At 45.8% G+C, this 12,632-nt stretch overlaps 1 protein-coding gene across 1 annotated transcript; it reads left to right on the top strand.

Moving 5' to 3' along the window:
- Positions 1-2,299: 2,299 nt before the first annotated feature.
- Positions 2,300-12,580, top strand: LOC133355753 (uncharacterized). Its single transcript, XM_061573075.1, has 8 exons — positions 2,300-2,305; positions 2,557-2,659; positions 3,411-3,493; positions 5,358-5,425; positions 6,827-6,931; positions 7,462-7,552; positions 8,052-8,138; positions 9,303-12,580. Exons 1-8 carry the CDS (start codon positions 2,303-2,305, stop codon positions 9,372-9,374), a joined length of 612 nt encoding a protein of 203 aa, XP_061429059.1. The 5' UTR covers positions 2,300-2,302; the 3' UTR covers positions 9,375-12,580.
- The last annotated feature ends 52 nt before the right edge of the window (positions 12,581-12,632 follow it).

The following is a 12,632-nucleotide window of genomic DNA, read 5'->3' on the forward strand; positions in this document are numbered from 1 at the left end:
TCTTCTGTCACTGCAAGAGGCCTTTGCGGTAGAGAAGTGACCGAGCATGTTAAAACAGTCATGCCACGTTAAACAATATTTCCCTCTTTGTGCCCATTAGCACAGCTGTGATGCTTTCAGTGACAGATAACATAGATCATGAGTACACTTTATATTTGCGTAATTCTTATTGAGCAAGGCTGTCGAGAAGACCCTGTGTTTCACAGTAGAGGGTGGTGTTGCTGTGTAGTTTTACCAAATTAGTTTAAAAAATGTTAAGTATTTTTTTAATGTTGACCATGATGCCTAGTACACCTCTGCTCACAGTTATTTTAATAACATCACGGGGGGGATCTTTAACGTCGACTTTTAAGCAGACGGCGTGTATTTACGATATTGATACGTCCGCAGTATTAACCATGGCAGTTGTACTGCTCGAACCACGCGTCTCTGCAAGGGATGCCGTGAGATGTTAACTACCTCGCCAGGTATACAGGAGGTCGTCAGTTCGATCTCGAACCTGACATTTGGAGTTTGCATGTTTTCCCTGTGGTGGTGTGGATTTTTCTCCGGGTCCTCCGGTTTTCCCCTCCGCATTTAGAAACACTCGTTCAGAGTATTTGGCTGCTATACATTTCCACACTATGATAAACTACTTCGTTGAGCTATAATTTGTGGTAGTTTTTAAGTGCGCGACAGCTCCATTGCTGATAATTGGTTTTTTACCCTTTTATCTGGCAACATAACTGACACCTTTTTTTTTACAAGGAGTCATGTTTGCATAGACCACAATACCTGCAGTCATAATGCAAACAAAAAATATAACTCTGATAATGTATGCACTGTCCTTGAAGTTGATTGGTCCACACCCGAGAGAGACAGCTTTCCTTAGAGCCTAGTCTCACATGGTGTTAGACCAGATGATGCCAAAAGGCATTATGACTGCAGGTATTGTGGTCTATGCAAACATGACTCCTTGTAAAAAAAAAGGTGTCAGTTTTGTTGCCAGATAAAAGGGTAAAAAACCAATTATCATATTTTTTACTGGCAAATGAGGTTCTAATGGTGTAAAAGCTCCATCGCTGTCCATTGCGCTGCAGGCGGCCTGCCGCGGCCAGAGGCCATGTGACAGGAAGTCGCTGGTGGTTTGCCGTTTGGAATCTGGTGTTTTGATATGCCTCTGTTGAACACGTTGACCAATGCCAGGGGAGGTGCTGTGTGTCCTTTTGTGTTGCAGTTGAGGAGCATCTTGCCATGATAACCAACGTTTTGAATTCCTACCTCGTTCAAGTGGACAAGGCACACATCAATCTCCTCATGAAGGCTCCGGGCTCCTTGTTGAACACAAATTATCTCAAGTTTAAAGGTATTCGCAGTGCCTATCATGGGGTACAGCTGTTGAACGATTCCCATTGTGTCATTTTCCACGATACCATATGATATTACAGTTCACATTATCAAGTTTCTCTTGAATGTGTGCTTTGGTGCACTTCAGGTATAAATAAAGACTGATGGAAAGTTTTTCAACTACGGTTCTCTAAACATGAGCTTTCCTTGAGTCTATGTAACTGTGCAGTCTATATACAATGTATATGTAACGCACCTGTCAGAAAATGATGACGTCGTATAAATCGCATTGCCATCAACTATTCTGGAAAACGTTTTGCAGAGCACTAAGTCAATGATTAATGGAAGTTTTTTTTGTACTGTAATTATTGTTGTGAATGTTTACTTGTGTTGTTTTATAAATATTTGGCCAGGAAGCGAGAAAAATGTCAACTGTTTCCATGTCAAAAATTTTTCCTCGAGTACCTGCTTAATTTGCGACCCGTTCCAAAGTGCTTGATGTTATTGTGGGCTATATTATGTATGTATGTATGTTGAACTTATTTCGCACCGTACGTAGCCAACCGTGTTAATCAGAGGTGTGGAAGGACAACAAACTAAACACAAAAAGCAGTTGTAGAGAAATGAGTTTTCAGTCTAGATGAATTACAAGTGTATAGCTTCAGTAGCTTCCTAATATCAGAAGGGAGAGTGTTCCAGATGTCCGCAGAAGCGCATCTGAAATTACACAAAGCTGTGACCGCCTTTGTTCGATGGGCAGTCAAAAGCAGCTTGTGTATAAAGTGAAGTTGTGGGACACGTTCAGTTAGATTACGGAAGTGGGCAGCTTTGAACAAAATAGCACACTCGAGTTTATCATGCGTAACTATTTTCCATGAGATTTACTTACAATGAACCTTCTTGCATACTTAAGGACAATGCTTTTTTTCTCTCTGTGTTCTGTTCGTCTTTTGCATCCAAATATGGCAAAGCTGCAATGGTAAGTGTTTACTTTTGCATTTATTTAGTTGCATTCACAATTACTTTTTGTACCAATTTGCTATTTTATAATTTTGCACTTGAATGGCATCGTTTGCTTCCCTCAGTAACGATACCGTGCGTCAGGATTTAATGCCACGTTGAAATCCTCCGAAAGTCGAGTAACGATCAATTTGCGCATTGTAAACGTGGACTTAAATTTGCGAAGGGGCACCTAGCATTTACTTTCTTTTTTGCCTGTCGCATGACCAGAAGAAAGAAGATACGGTATCTGACGATGGGATTGATAAATCGGGCGAGACGGTAAACGGATGTCCTGAGCAATCTTGGGTCGTCAACACTAAAGCGTCAAAAGGCAATGTTCTTTCACTTACCTTCAGCACATCACGAAGTTAAACTGTGACATATTTAACCCTCTAATGAAGTCTTTGAGAATTGTCATTGAATTAACAACGCGGCAGAATAGTTCCTCGTTTCTTTAGTTTGCAATCCTTTGCTTTTATCTTGCAAATGTTCTTTTACACGAGTGCTTAAGATGGTTAAGTTAACTTTGCATTCATTTATTTGAGTTGGACAAAATTAACATATGTTGTTCCTGACAGTCGATGTTAGTCTATCATACTGTGACGAGATGCAATAATAATGCAAATGAGAACGGCTCACTTGTTTACACGTTAGTGAACAAGTAAACAACCCGAAAACTTGGTGACGTATTGCAATTATGGATTGTGTTTAATCACGTGTTTCCTTGAACAGTCCTTCATATCTCCAGCCCTTTGTCAATCCACTGCTGTGCGAGGGCCTACCCATTCCTTGATGGTCCGTGGCCGGTTATTTAACCATACTTTACCACACTGGTCAGTGCAGATTGGTGATATTGGGCAGTATAGAAGTACGGCACGACGTTGACTTTGGCTGCTGCGGCACTGCTGTGATCGCCTGTTGCAGATGGGTGGTTCACGCATCTTAAGTTGCTGTTCAGGCTTTTAATCCCGCTTCGCTCCCGAGTGCTAGAAAGATCAGGAGCATTCTGGCCGATTTGGTAGAAGGTGATGTGTGCCCGTCGGGCGTTGTCCCAATGTCTCCTTTGTTTTCATCGTTTGCAGCGGAGTTGCTGCCTTCCACCAAGGCCGGCGGTGGCCAAGGCTCCAAATTAATTTTAACTGTGAAGAGGAGACCAGCCAAAAAGGTGAGGCACATGTAATGCATAATGAAGGTTTTTTCCAATTTACCGTTTGTATTATCGTATTATCGGGATGAATAAGATGCACTGTTTCCCTCCCCCCCCCCCCCCCCCACCAATTTAAAGCACTATTTATCGCTGCGCTTTAGAATGCGGCATGTGCCATCGCAGGCCCACTTGCAGTGTTAAGCACGAATAAATTCGATTAACATTATTGGCACCGGATACATTCATCGTCACCACAAAGCCATTTCCACCATTACTAAATTCTCCAGATTTCAAACACACTTTTTTTTCTCAATTTCACTACTCTATGTGTATACAGTAAAACCTTGGATTGCGAGCATAATTCGTTCCGGAAACGCGTTTGTCATCCAAAGCACTCGTATATCAGTTGTGATCACGTGACGCTCGGCAGACAAAGCGTATACACGTACTACTCGTATTGCAAGACCTCGCTCGTTTATCAAATTAATAATTATTTAAAAAATTTGCTCTTCTTGCAAAACACTCGCAGACTAAGTTACTCGCAATCCAAGGTTTTACTGTATATCTTACATCTTTGTTTCTCCGTTTCCAGGAATGTCTAATTTTCGTCATTTTTTTTCTCAAAAATTACCCGAGTTTGTGATGCGTCTTGCTTTCCCGAGCTCCTTGTGATCCAGTGAACATGGTATCCTCATACTCTTAGGTTTTTTCGGTAAAGTCACGTAGGGGAAAAATAAATAAAATTAATAGTAAATAATAGAAAAATAATAGAAATAAAATAAATATTTTATAAAAAGAATAGGAATTAAAATATTTATTTTATTTGTATTATTTTTGCTATTATTTTTTATTATTTATTTTTTGCCTACGTGACTTTACGAAAAAACCAAAGAGTATGAATTCTTGCAGTCACGAAAGCTTTAAATCTATGGTATCGTCATTCACCACTGTTCTGTCCCCTATTTTGCTATTAGTTGATCTGTGTGCAGTGCAGTCATCCCCACGTATCTGCAGTGCTGCGCAGTCGCCTGCAAAACAAGCTCAGACTTGTCACACACACGAGAGTCCATTCACCGTGAATGTTTAGCCCTCCATTCATCTCCAGCTATGAGACAAACCGGCTCCATATGTGACACTTGCCTGAAGCTCTACACACACGTGGCTGATTTTTGTTGTTGTTGTTTACAAACTGATAGGTGTGCGGGTATCGGTGGATGTGATGGTTCGTGTGTGTGTGCGCGTGGGACAACATGGGGGGAGGTGCGGTAGTGTAGTGGTTAGCGCACTGCGCTACCAACCCAACGACCCGCGTGCGTTCCCGCTCAAGACCAATAACAGTGGCGTGCATTTGGTGTGCGCTGGGTGGACGAAAGGTGGCCAGGCGCGGAGTTGGCCACCCACCCTGTCGTGTGCCGCACCGGATTTCAAAGTCGCTCGCCTTCATGGGTGCTCGCTATGTAACGAAACAAAAAAACCCACCTTTATTATGGGTGTTAAAGGATATATGGGGGAATATATACTCTTAGTTTTTTCGGTAAAGTCACGTAGGTAAAATTGTTTAATTCAAATTAATAAAACTAAAATAATAAATCACGACGTATTAAGTGATACAGCAAATCTGGCTGTGACGGTCCTACCTGATGACGGAGACTTGTGTTGCCTCCGAAACGTCGTGATTTATTATTTATTTTTATTAATTTTAATATCAATTTTTTACCTATGTGACTTTACCGAAAAAACTAAGAGTATGAATCCTTGCAGTCACGAAAGCTTCAAATCTAGAAATACTGTATGGGGGAATCTTTAATCTCTTTTTGTCCAATAGCACCAAATAGTGCTCGGTCCTGCGTCTCATGCATGCGTCGTATCTCTCGTTTTTCAGGCTACGAACATGACGGAAATGAAGACTCGATTAACGTCCCAGTCGATCAAGAAGAGGGCTTCGGAAAGGTTCGGGCAGCCCAGTTCATCGATTTACAAGCAATCTCATTGGTTTCACGTGTGGCGCGCAAAGACAGAGACCCCCTCCCCGCCCGTATAGCCTTAGCAGACTGTTGGGGCAAGTGCTGTTAGCGAGTACCTTTTTAACGGCAGTACGGCACACGAGGGGGTGGGTGGCCACCACCGCCCCTCGGCTGCCTTTGTCTCCCTAAGTAGCGATGGTTACACATACTCATTTGAGGCCGAGTCGACCTAGCCCAGCACCTGTTCATATAATCGTCACTGGTGTTGGCCGTGAGCGGGAATCGAACTCGGGTGGCCATGTTCGTGCCACAGGGCAGCTAACCGTCACACTACCGCTCCCCACACATGCGGAGTAGTCCTTGAACCATGCGTGCCAATTTAAGGAAAGGCGCTAGCCGGGAATCGCAAAGCCCTCATTGTAGACGTGTACCTATCCTGCTGTTATTCACAAATTTTCAGAAGGGGGGGGTACTTTCACCGACAAGACATCATCAGTGTGACGGCCCCCACATTTGAAACCAATGTTGGGTTTGAAGGCAGGACGATGATGATGGGGGGGGGGGTGTTTTCACATTTATGTATTGTCAGTGGCCGCATATCAGGGGCCGCACTGAAGGCCATCAGGGGCACCAGTGGCCCGCAGGACTTGCAATGAAGAACACTGACCTAGGCTGTATGTCCCCAGGTTGCTAGATGTGTTTTTAAAGACTCCAAAACTCACATGTGCCACCCTCCGCCCCCCCCCCCCCCCCATAGTTCTCCAGTGAGGGTGACATCGCTGCGTCGACAGTGAAACCTACAGGAGTGACTTCGCCGTGACCTGGTTGCGGTGTTAGTGAAGTGTTTAAATGCGTGTCGGAGACGCTGGGAAACACAACACAGCCTCGGTGTAACTATCTACAAATTGAGAGCTGTTTGTTTCTTGGGTTGTGTGTGTTTTTGAACCCCCATTAGTGTTGCAAACTAAAAACGAAACTATTTTAATTAAAACAGGTAAGGCTGTACTGTGCTTCATAGCTCTTTTTCAGAAGCAACCGGGCCGCAAATAATAGCTCAAGAGAGTGGCTTATCATGTGGATATTTATAGCAGCAGCTGCCAAATACTCTAAATGCATGTTGATTAAAAGTTTGAAGGGAAAAACTTGGATAACCCAGAGAAAATCTACACGATCATGGGGAGAACATGCAAAGTCCAAATATACAGGCATCAGGGTCAGGGATCGAACCCACCACCTCCTGCATACCAGGTGAGGTAGTTAACATCTCACCACTGCTGCGCGTAGGTGAAGGTCTGCCCTCAATTCCCCTTTGTCTACGACTGTCAATTGTTTGGACGTGGAGAGCCGAGTGTTGTGCTTGTGTTTTTATCTTCCATCACCTCCGTAGGCTCTTGAAGGCTCAGGTGACACCGGTCTCGGGCAAAGAGAGGTTCCTTGTGCCCAACTCAACCGGCCTGACCACTTCCATGAAGAAGTACCGGTTCAGCTCCAGGTACGGCCAATTGAACGCCTTGAGTGTGCACGCTCAAGGTCTAGATTTCATTAGTTTTGTTGCAATGTTATGATTGCGGTGATGCTGATGAGGATGTTTTGTTTTTGGTGGTGGTGTTGATGATGATGATGCTAATCGTAGGTACAGGCGAAGGACAACAAACTAAACACATTAAGCAGTTATGAAGAAATTATTTTCAATCTAGATAACTTAAAAGTGCATTTCCTCCAGTGGCTTCCTAATATCGGAAGGAAGAGCATTCCAGACGGCCACAGAAACGCATCTTAAAGCACGCGATGCTGTGACCATCTTTGTTCGATGGTTTGCCGAAAGCCGTTGTGTGGATGACTGGAGTTTGCTTGATGGTTTATGCTCCTTGACAAAATCAGAAAATTAGCTTTGGCCACGAAACGATGATTCTAATACTGATGATAGTGAGACCGATTCTAGCGATGGCGATGATGACTATGAATGGAGCTTGAACCATGGATGAGCAGCTCGTGAACCTGTTTTTTTTTTCCCGCCCACAGCATGGCGTGGACATCGGGCGTGCAAATCTCACAGAATGGAGAGCCTTTCAACCAACAGCCCAGCATCAACCTGCCCTTGGCCGACGGTCAGGTGGGTGGTTTTTCTAGAAACCTTCACCCTTTTTCAGACCTCCTTCCTCTTGCACGGTGGCGAGATGTTAATACCTCGCCTGGTATGCATGAGGTCACGGGTTCGATCCCAACCTTGACGCCTGTTGTTTGTTTGGAGTTTGCACGTTGTCCCCGTGGTCGCGTGGATTTTTCTCCGGGTCCTCCGGGTTTTCCCCTCCACATTAAGAACGTGCATTTAGAGTATTTAGCTCTTGCTATAAATGTCCACATTGTACGCCACTTCGTTGACCTTTAGTTTGTGCTAGCCAGGGCGCTCTTGAAAAAGAGCTACGCAGCTCCAGTGAGCTTTGCCTCATCTTCCAATACTTGTAAACGAAAACCTTAGAAACGATGCAGTGTAAAAAAAAACTGAATATACAAGTGGGGCGGTAAAACAACAAATTAACTCTTGAATGGCTTGACCCCCGAGTCGCGACGATGTGAGTCCTTGAGACGAATGTGTGTTTTCCTTGGAGCAGGTCCTGTCATGTCCTTTGGACACCCCGCTGGATGAACTGAACGTGAATGTGGACAGCAACTTTCTGCACACAATGACGCAACTGAGGGTAACCATGAGCCACACACTCGCCGAGCTAAATTGAAGAATGTATCTGCTCTGAAGAATGACCACTGCCTGAAGTGTCACACATTTGATGTATATTTACCTTTTTTCCTAATGTTATTGATGGCCGTGTTGAGTTTTTTTTTTTAATATGTCCTTGCGCACCGCTGCAATAGCGACAACATTTCGCCACTAGTGGCAGTGACTCGTCCCCATAGGGCTCATGCCAGGCTCAATCAGAGGTCGCAACCGGGTACCCGATACCCGGCTACCCGTCCCCGGCCGGGTACGGGTACCCATTTGCGACCCTGGTGCGGCCGGGTATGGGTACGGGTAGGCCGTGAGTCACCGGTGAGTAACCGTTTGTCACTCATTTCGGGTAGGGTACGGGTACGGGTAGCGTACGGGTACGCGTTTGCGACCCTGGTGCGGCCGGGTACAGGTACGGGTAAGGAATCAAAGCCCGTTTGCGATCTCTGGGCTCAACACACTTAAGACCACGTGTCTATCCCGTGACACACCTGGGTCTGTTATGGGACAGACCTAGGAGTTGTGTCGACTGAGTTGACTGGGCAGATGCGCACCACCTGTGCTCCTCCCCCCCCCCCCCTATTAATGTCATGTGCCAGGTTCAGCGGTAGAGTCTTTCACTCCTTCACACAGTGAGCAGCAATTACCAGATCATCAGTATACACAACGTGGTTGACAATAGAAAGCCACCCCTTGACCGCACCCGGACATTGATCAGCCTCCCATTGTATCTGTTCCAGATAAACATTAGTCTGGTGCCACCACTGAAAGATTCTAGAAGTAAGCGGTCAATCAAGTTGATTTCCAATAGGATTAATTAGAATAATGCACTTTGCGGTGCATTCCTGTGCTCAAATTCTCATTTCAATAGGATTAGCGAAGCCCTCAAGGAATGTAAGTGAGCAAGGCTATCAAAGGGATTGGCAAATGTTTAAAATTCCTGAACCTTGCAAGTCGGGTGGAGGGAGCTCACTTTTATTTTTGCCCTCGATGTATGAAGACAAAAGTGTGGTTCTGAACACACCCCCAATTTCCCCTCTTGCCAGTCGGAACCTGCTAATAGGCGGCACTCGAAACAAATACGACTACCAGCTTAAATGAGGATGTTCGTCTTTATCTCTCTTTTTTGTTCCCGCAGGATTATGTCAACAGCATCTGCAGCCAAGTCACGGCCTTGACGAATCCCGAGTTGTGCCCGGGGGCACCGTAGGGAGGTGCCTGCTTGCGGCCTGTGGCCAACTCGGAAGAGACAATTCACTGTGCCGACACCTCCATGTAAAGTAAAAAAAACGAATCCGTAACGAAGCACAATATATCTGCATTCCGGTGTAACTTGCGTAACATCGCCTGTGAGCACCGCCAAGATAGTCATTGAACGCAATCTGACGCAGTTGTACGGTGTTTCTTTCCAATTTTTTTTAACGCAAGATTTTCCGCGCGCAGCGTTGCCCGTAACTATTCAGAGCTAAGGAATTGCCAAGGCGGCTACGGGAGGTGGGATTTTGCGTCGCGCCGCGTGCATTGACGCGGCGCGCTCCGTGGCGGCGAGACAGGCCGGTTTGATGCCGTCTCTTGTCGCACGCAGAGTTGGTTGCAAAAACTTTTGCACGGACACGTCTATTTGTTTTTAGAAGTCTGCCTGTTGGCCCAGTTTATTGTTGTTGCGATTAAAAACGTGTGAAAATGGTTGAGCTGCGAATGGCTCCACGTGGCATTCTAGGACCTGTGTTCATTTGATTGTGCATTGCTGGACTTGACAATACATTGATATGCTGTTGATTTTGTTGAATGTTTATTAATTCCAGAACCTTAACGCATCAACGTTACAATGCGCCCATGCAAACGTTTCTTTTTTTGCATCGGCGCATTTCTAAGTCTTAGCAGTGCCACGGGTGTTTTACACGATTTAATAGTGACGTATAATTTTTTATCCCGTCAATCGCGTGGGTGAAGTTTTACAAACATCACTCGGCGGCTGCGAAAGTGACCAGGAGAACAGCGTGGGGGGGGGGGGGGGCACAGCTGTGTTTGTTACCCATTCCATGTCCCCTTGTGTTCATAGAGCATTTGCGTAATAATCATGCCTTGAAAATCGAATTGACCAAATCCAAACTCGGCACTCTTCTCACACACCCGAAAGTATTGTGACTTTCATGTTTTTTTAAATAAATTGCGTAATTTTTTATTTAGATCTGCAGTTCTGTTCTGTCCCAGTGGTTGGAAAATGGAGTCTCGACGGGTACAGCTCCAAGTGTAGAATTGGGCGTTATTAATCTGAAGACGGCATTTATATATATTAACAAAATCAACTATTTCGGTCAATTCATTAAAGTCCAGAAGGGGTCAATTGCCAAGTTCTTTTTGTGGAGGGCATTTGGTTTTGCTCGTGTCATTTTAACTTAATACATTGTTGCTCACAATGTTGAAATCCCAGCATCTGTCTCTGTGCTAACTCTGAAAAATGGTGACATATCAGTATGGTGTATCTCAATTGAATGAATTGTCACAAATTAAATGAGGGAATCCCACACAGCAACTGGCAGACTAATACCCGCTTGGATCGCCCTCTAGTGGAGACGACCCTGCCGTTAGCAGTGGCCCACCACCACCACCACTGCAGTTTGCAAGCTGTTTCAAATTTCACTCGCACGGTGGGAATTGTTCTCGCCACGGAGTGTACGGCGAGGCGTTGATATGATAGAGCCACACGCGCTTGAGACGGGAGCCAGAGGCCTCGGCAGCCGTGTGTGGTACTCCCCCCACACCATACCCCCCCGGTCGGCACGTGCGTGGAGGATTTTGTTCTCTCGAGCTTTTGCGACGCGCTACTGCGGCATCTTCATGATTGCGTTGGCAAAAGCTTGAGAGGTGGAAAAATAAAAACGGTTCGACACGTGGCCTGAACCCGTAAGGCCATGCGCGAATTACGAGTGGCTAAGAAAACCCTAACGGCGCTCAATGTCCATTGTTAGACTTAGCAGGCTCCAAGTACAGATGCTCCACCCCCCCCCCCCCCCCCATTTTAATTAAGGCCTCATTCAAGTTTTAGCCCTGAGCCGGTGTTCAGCCCTTGTGATTTTTTTTTATATTTAAGTGGTTGGCTGCGCGCAATACAATGTGGATGTCGCCACTTTTCCCTCCCTCGTTACCACAGCGGGGACATTTCTCGTCGAAATCAATTGTACTCGGCTGAACCGCGCCGTCTTAAATGTCCGTAACAGCAGCCGAGTGAGCGAGCGAGATTGTAACGGCCATCCTCGCGGCGCCCATCGGGGCGACCCCTCCCTTGTCAGACAACTCGACGAACTTACTTGGCTGTTCCTCGACCAATGAAATCATACCACATGCGTAATGCGGTAGTAGTATCTTTTTTATTATTCCGGTCGCTGGGTGCGTGTGGTTCATGGTGTGGGGGCTCCCCCACTCAGCAGTAGATTGACAAAAGTCTGTAAGTTATTCATTGCGTGGGTCTGTGTGTGAGCGGTGGTGGAGCGTTTTGCGCGCTGCGCTACGAACCCAGCGGCCCGGGCTTGATTCCTGCTCACGGCCAACACCGGTGACGCTTACCTGAACTGGTCCTGGGCCTCCTCTAGGTCGGCTCAGCCTCAAATGAGTACCTGGTGCAGCGGTGTGTAAACATCGCCACTGGGGAAAGAAAGGCGGCCGGGCGTGGTGTTGGTCACCCACCCTCTCGTGTGCCGTGCTAGCCTTCGTAGGTGCTACTCGCTAACAGCCCCGAGGCCAGTCCCGTTACGTTTGCTCCTCTCTGTTCACAACTTTGACATTAATATGACAGGGTGGTGGGCTATGTTGGCACAAAAGCCCGAGCTGCTGCCTATGATCGCCTCTAAGGCACAGAGAGAGAATGAGGAGAATATCTTGGCAATGCTGACGCAAAGGGGGAGAACGACATGTAAAATATCTTGAGCGGTGTGTTACTTACGTAATTTACTTTCAGATTTCCCAAGACGGCAACTCGGTTGGTAATCCAGGACCGGTGATCGTCGCAATTTACCATACCCGCTTCGTCTCGTGTGTCCACAATCAAGACTACCGTCACGCGCATATACCACCGTCTTTGCCGTTCCAGTCCTTTTAATTTTTTAAATGTTTTGTGGTGGAACCAGATAAACGATGCTGTGTCTAGCTATGCCGTGGCTTTTATTTCGTGAGTTTTTTTTCCGCAATTGATTTTGGCGTGGGAATTTTTTAAGTATTTGTCTCGAGAGGCTTTTATTTTACGCCGCCGCTTTGGTTGTTGTACACACTGCATAACATCGTCGCCGTACGCTTGTTTCTCAAACACGTGTAAGCGGAATGGGATGTTCATAAAAACGTTGTAATCCTATCTATCTTCATGTATTATTTGTTTTGTTCTGTCAACGTCTGTAAATAAAGCAAGAAAGGGTTAACCGATTCACAAAGCATCAGAGATTTACGCTACACGGGAGGGGGGGGGGGCATTTAT

The sequence above is a fragment of the Lethenteron reissneri genome, chromosome 52 (genome assembly GCF_015708825.2).
Source record: "Lethenteron reissneri isolate LAM-NWPU_2019-01 chromosome 52, ASM1570882v1, whole genome shotgun sequence".
NCBI classification, from domain to species: Eukaryota; Metazoa; Chordata; class Hyperoartia; order Petromyzontiformes; family Petromyzontidae; genus Lethenteron; species Lethenteron reissneri.

Coding starts and splice junctions, on each gene's coding strand:
- LOC133355753 (XM_061573075.1), top strand. Junction 2,660..3,410: donor CAACACTAAAGCGTCAAAAG/GCAATGTTCTTT, acceptor CATCGTTTGCAG/CGGAGTTGCTGCCTTCCACC. Junction 8,139..9,302: donor ACACAATGACGCAACTGAGG/GTAACCATGAGC, acceptor TTGTTCCCGCAG/GATTATGTCAACAGCATCTG.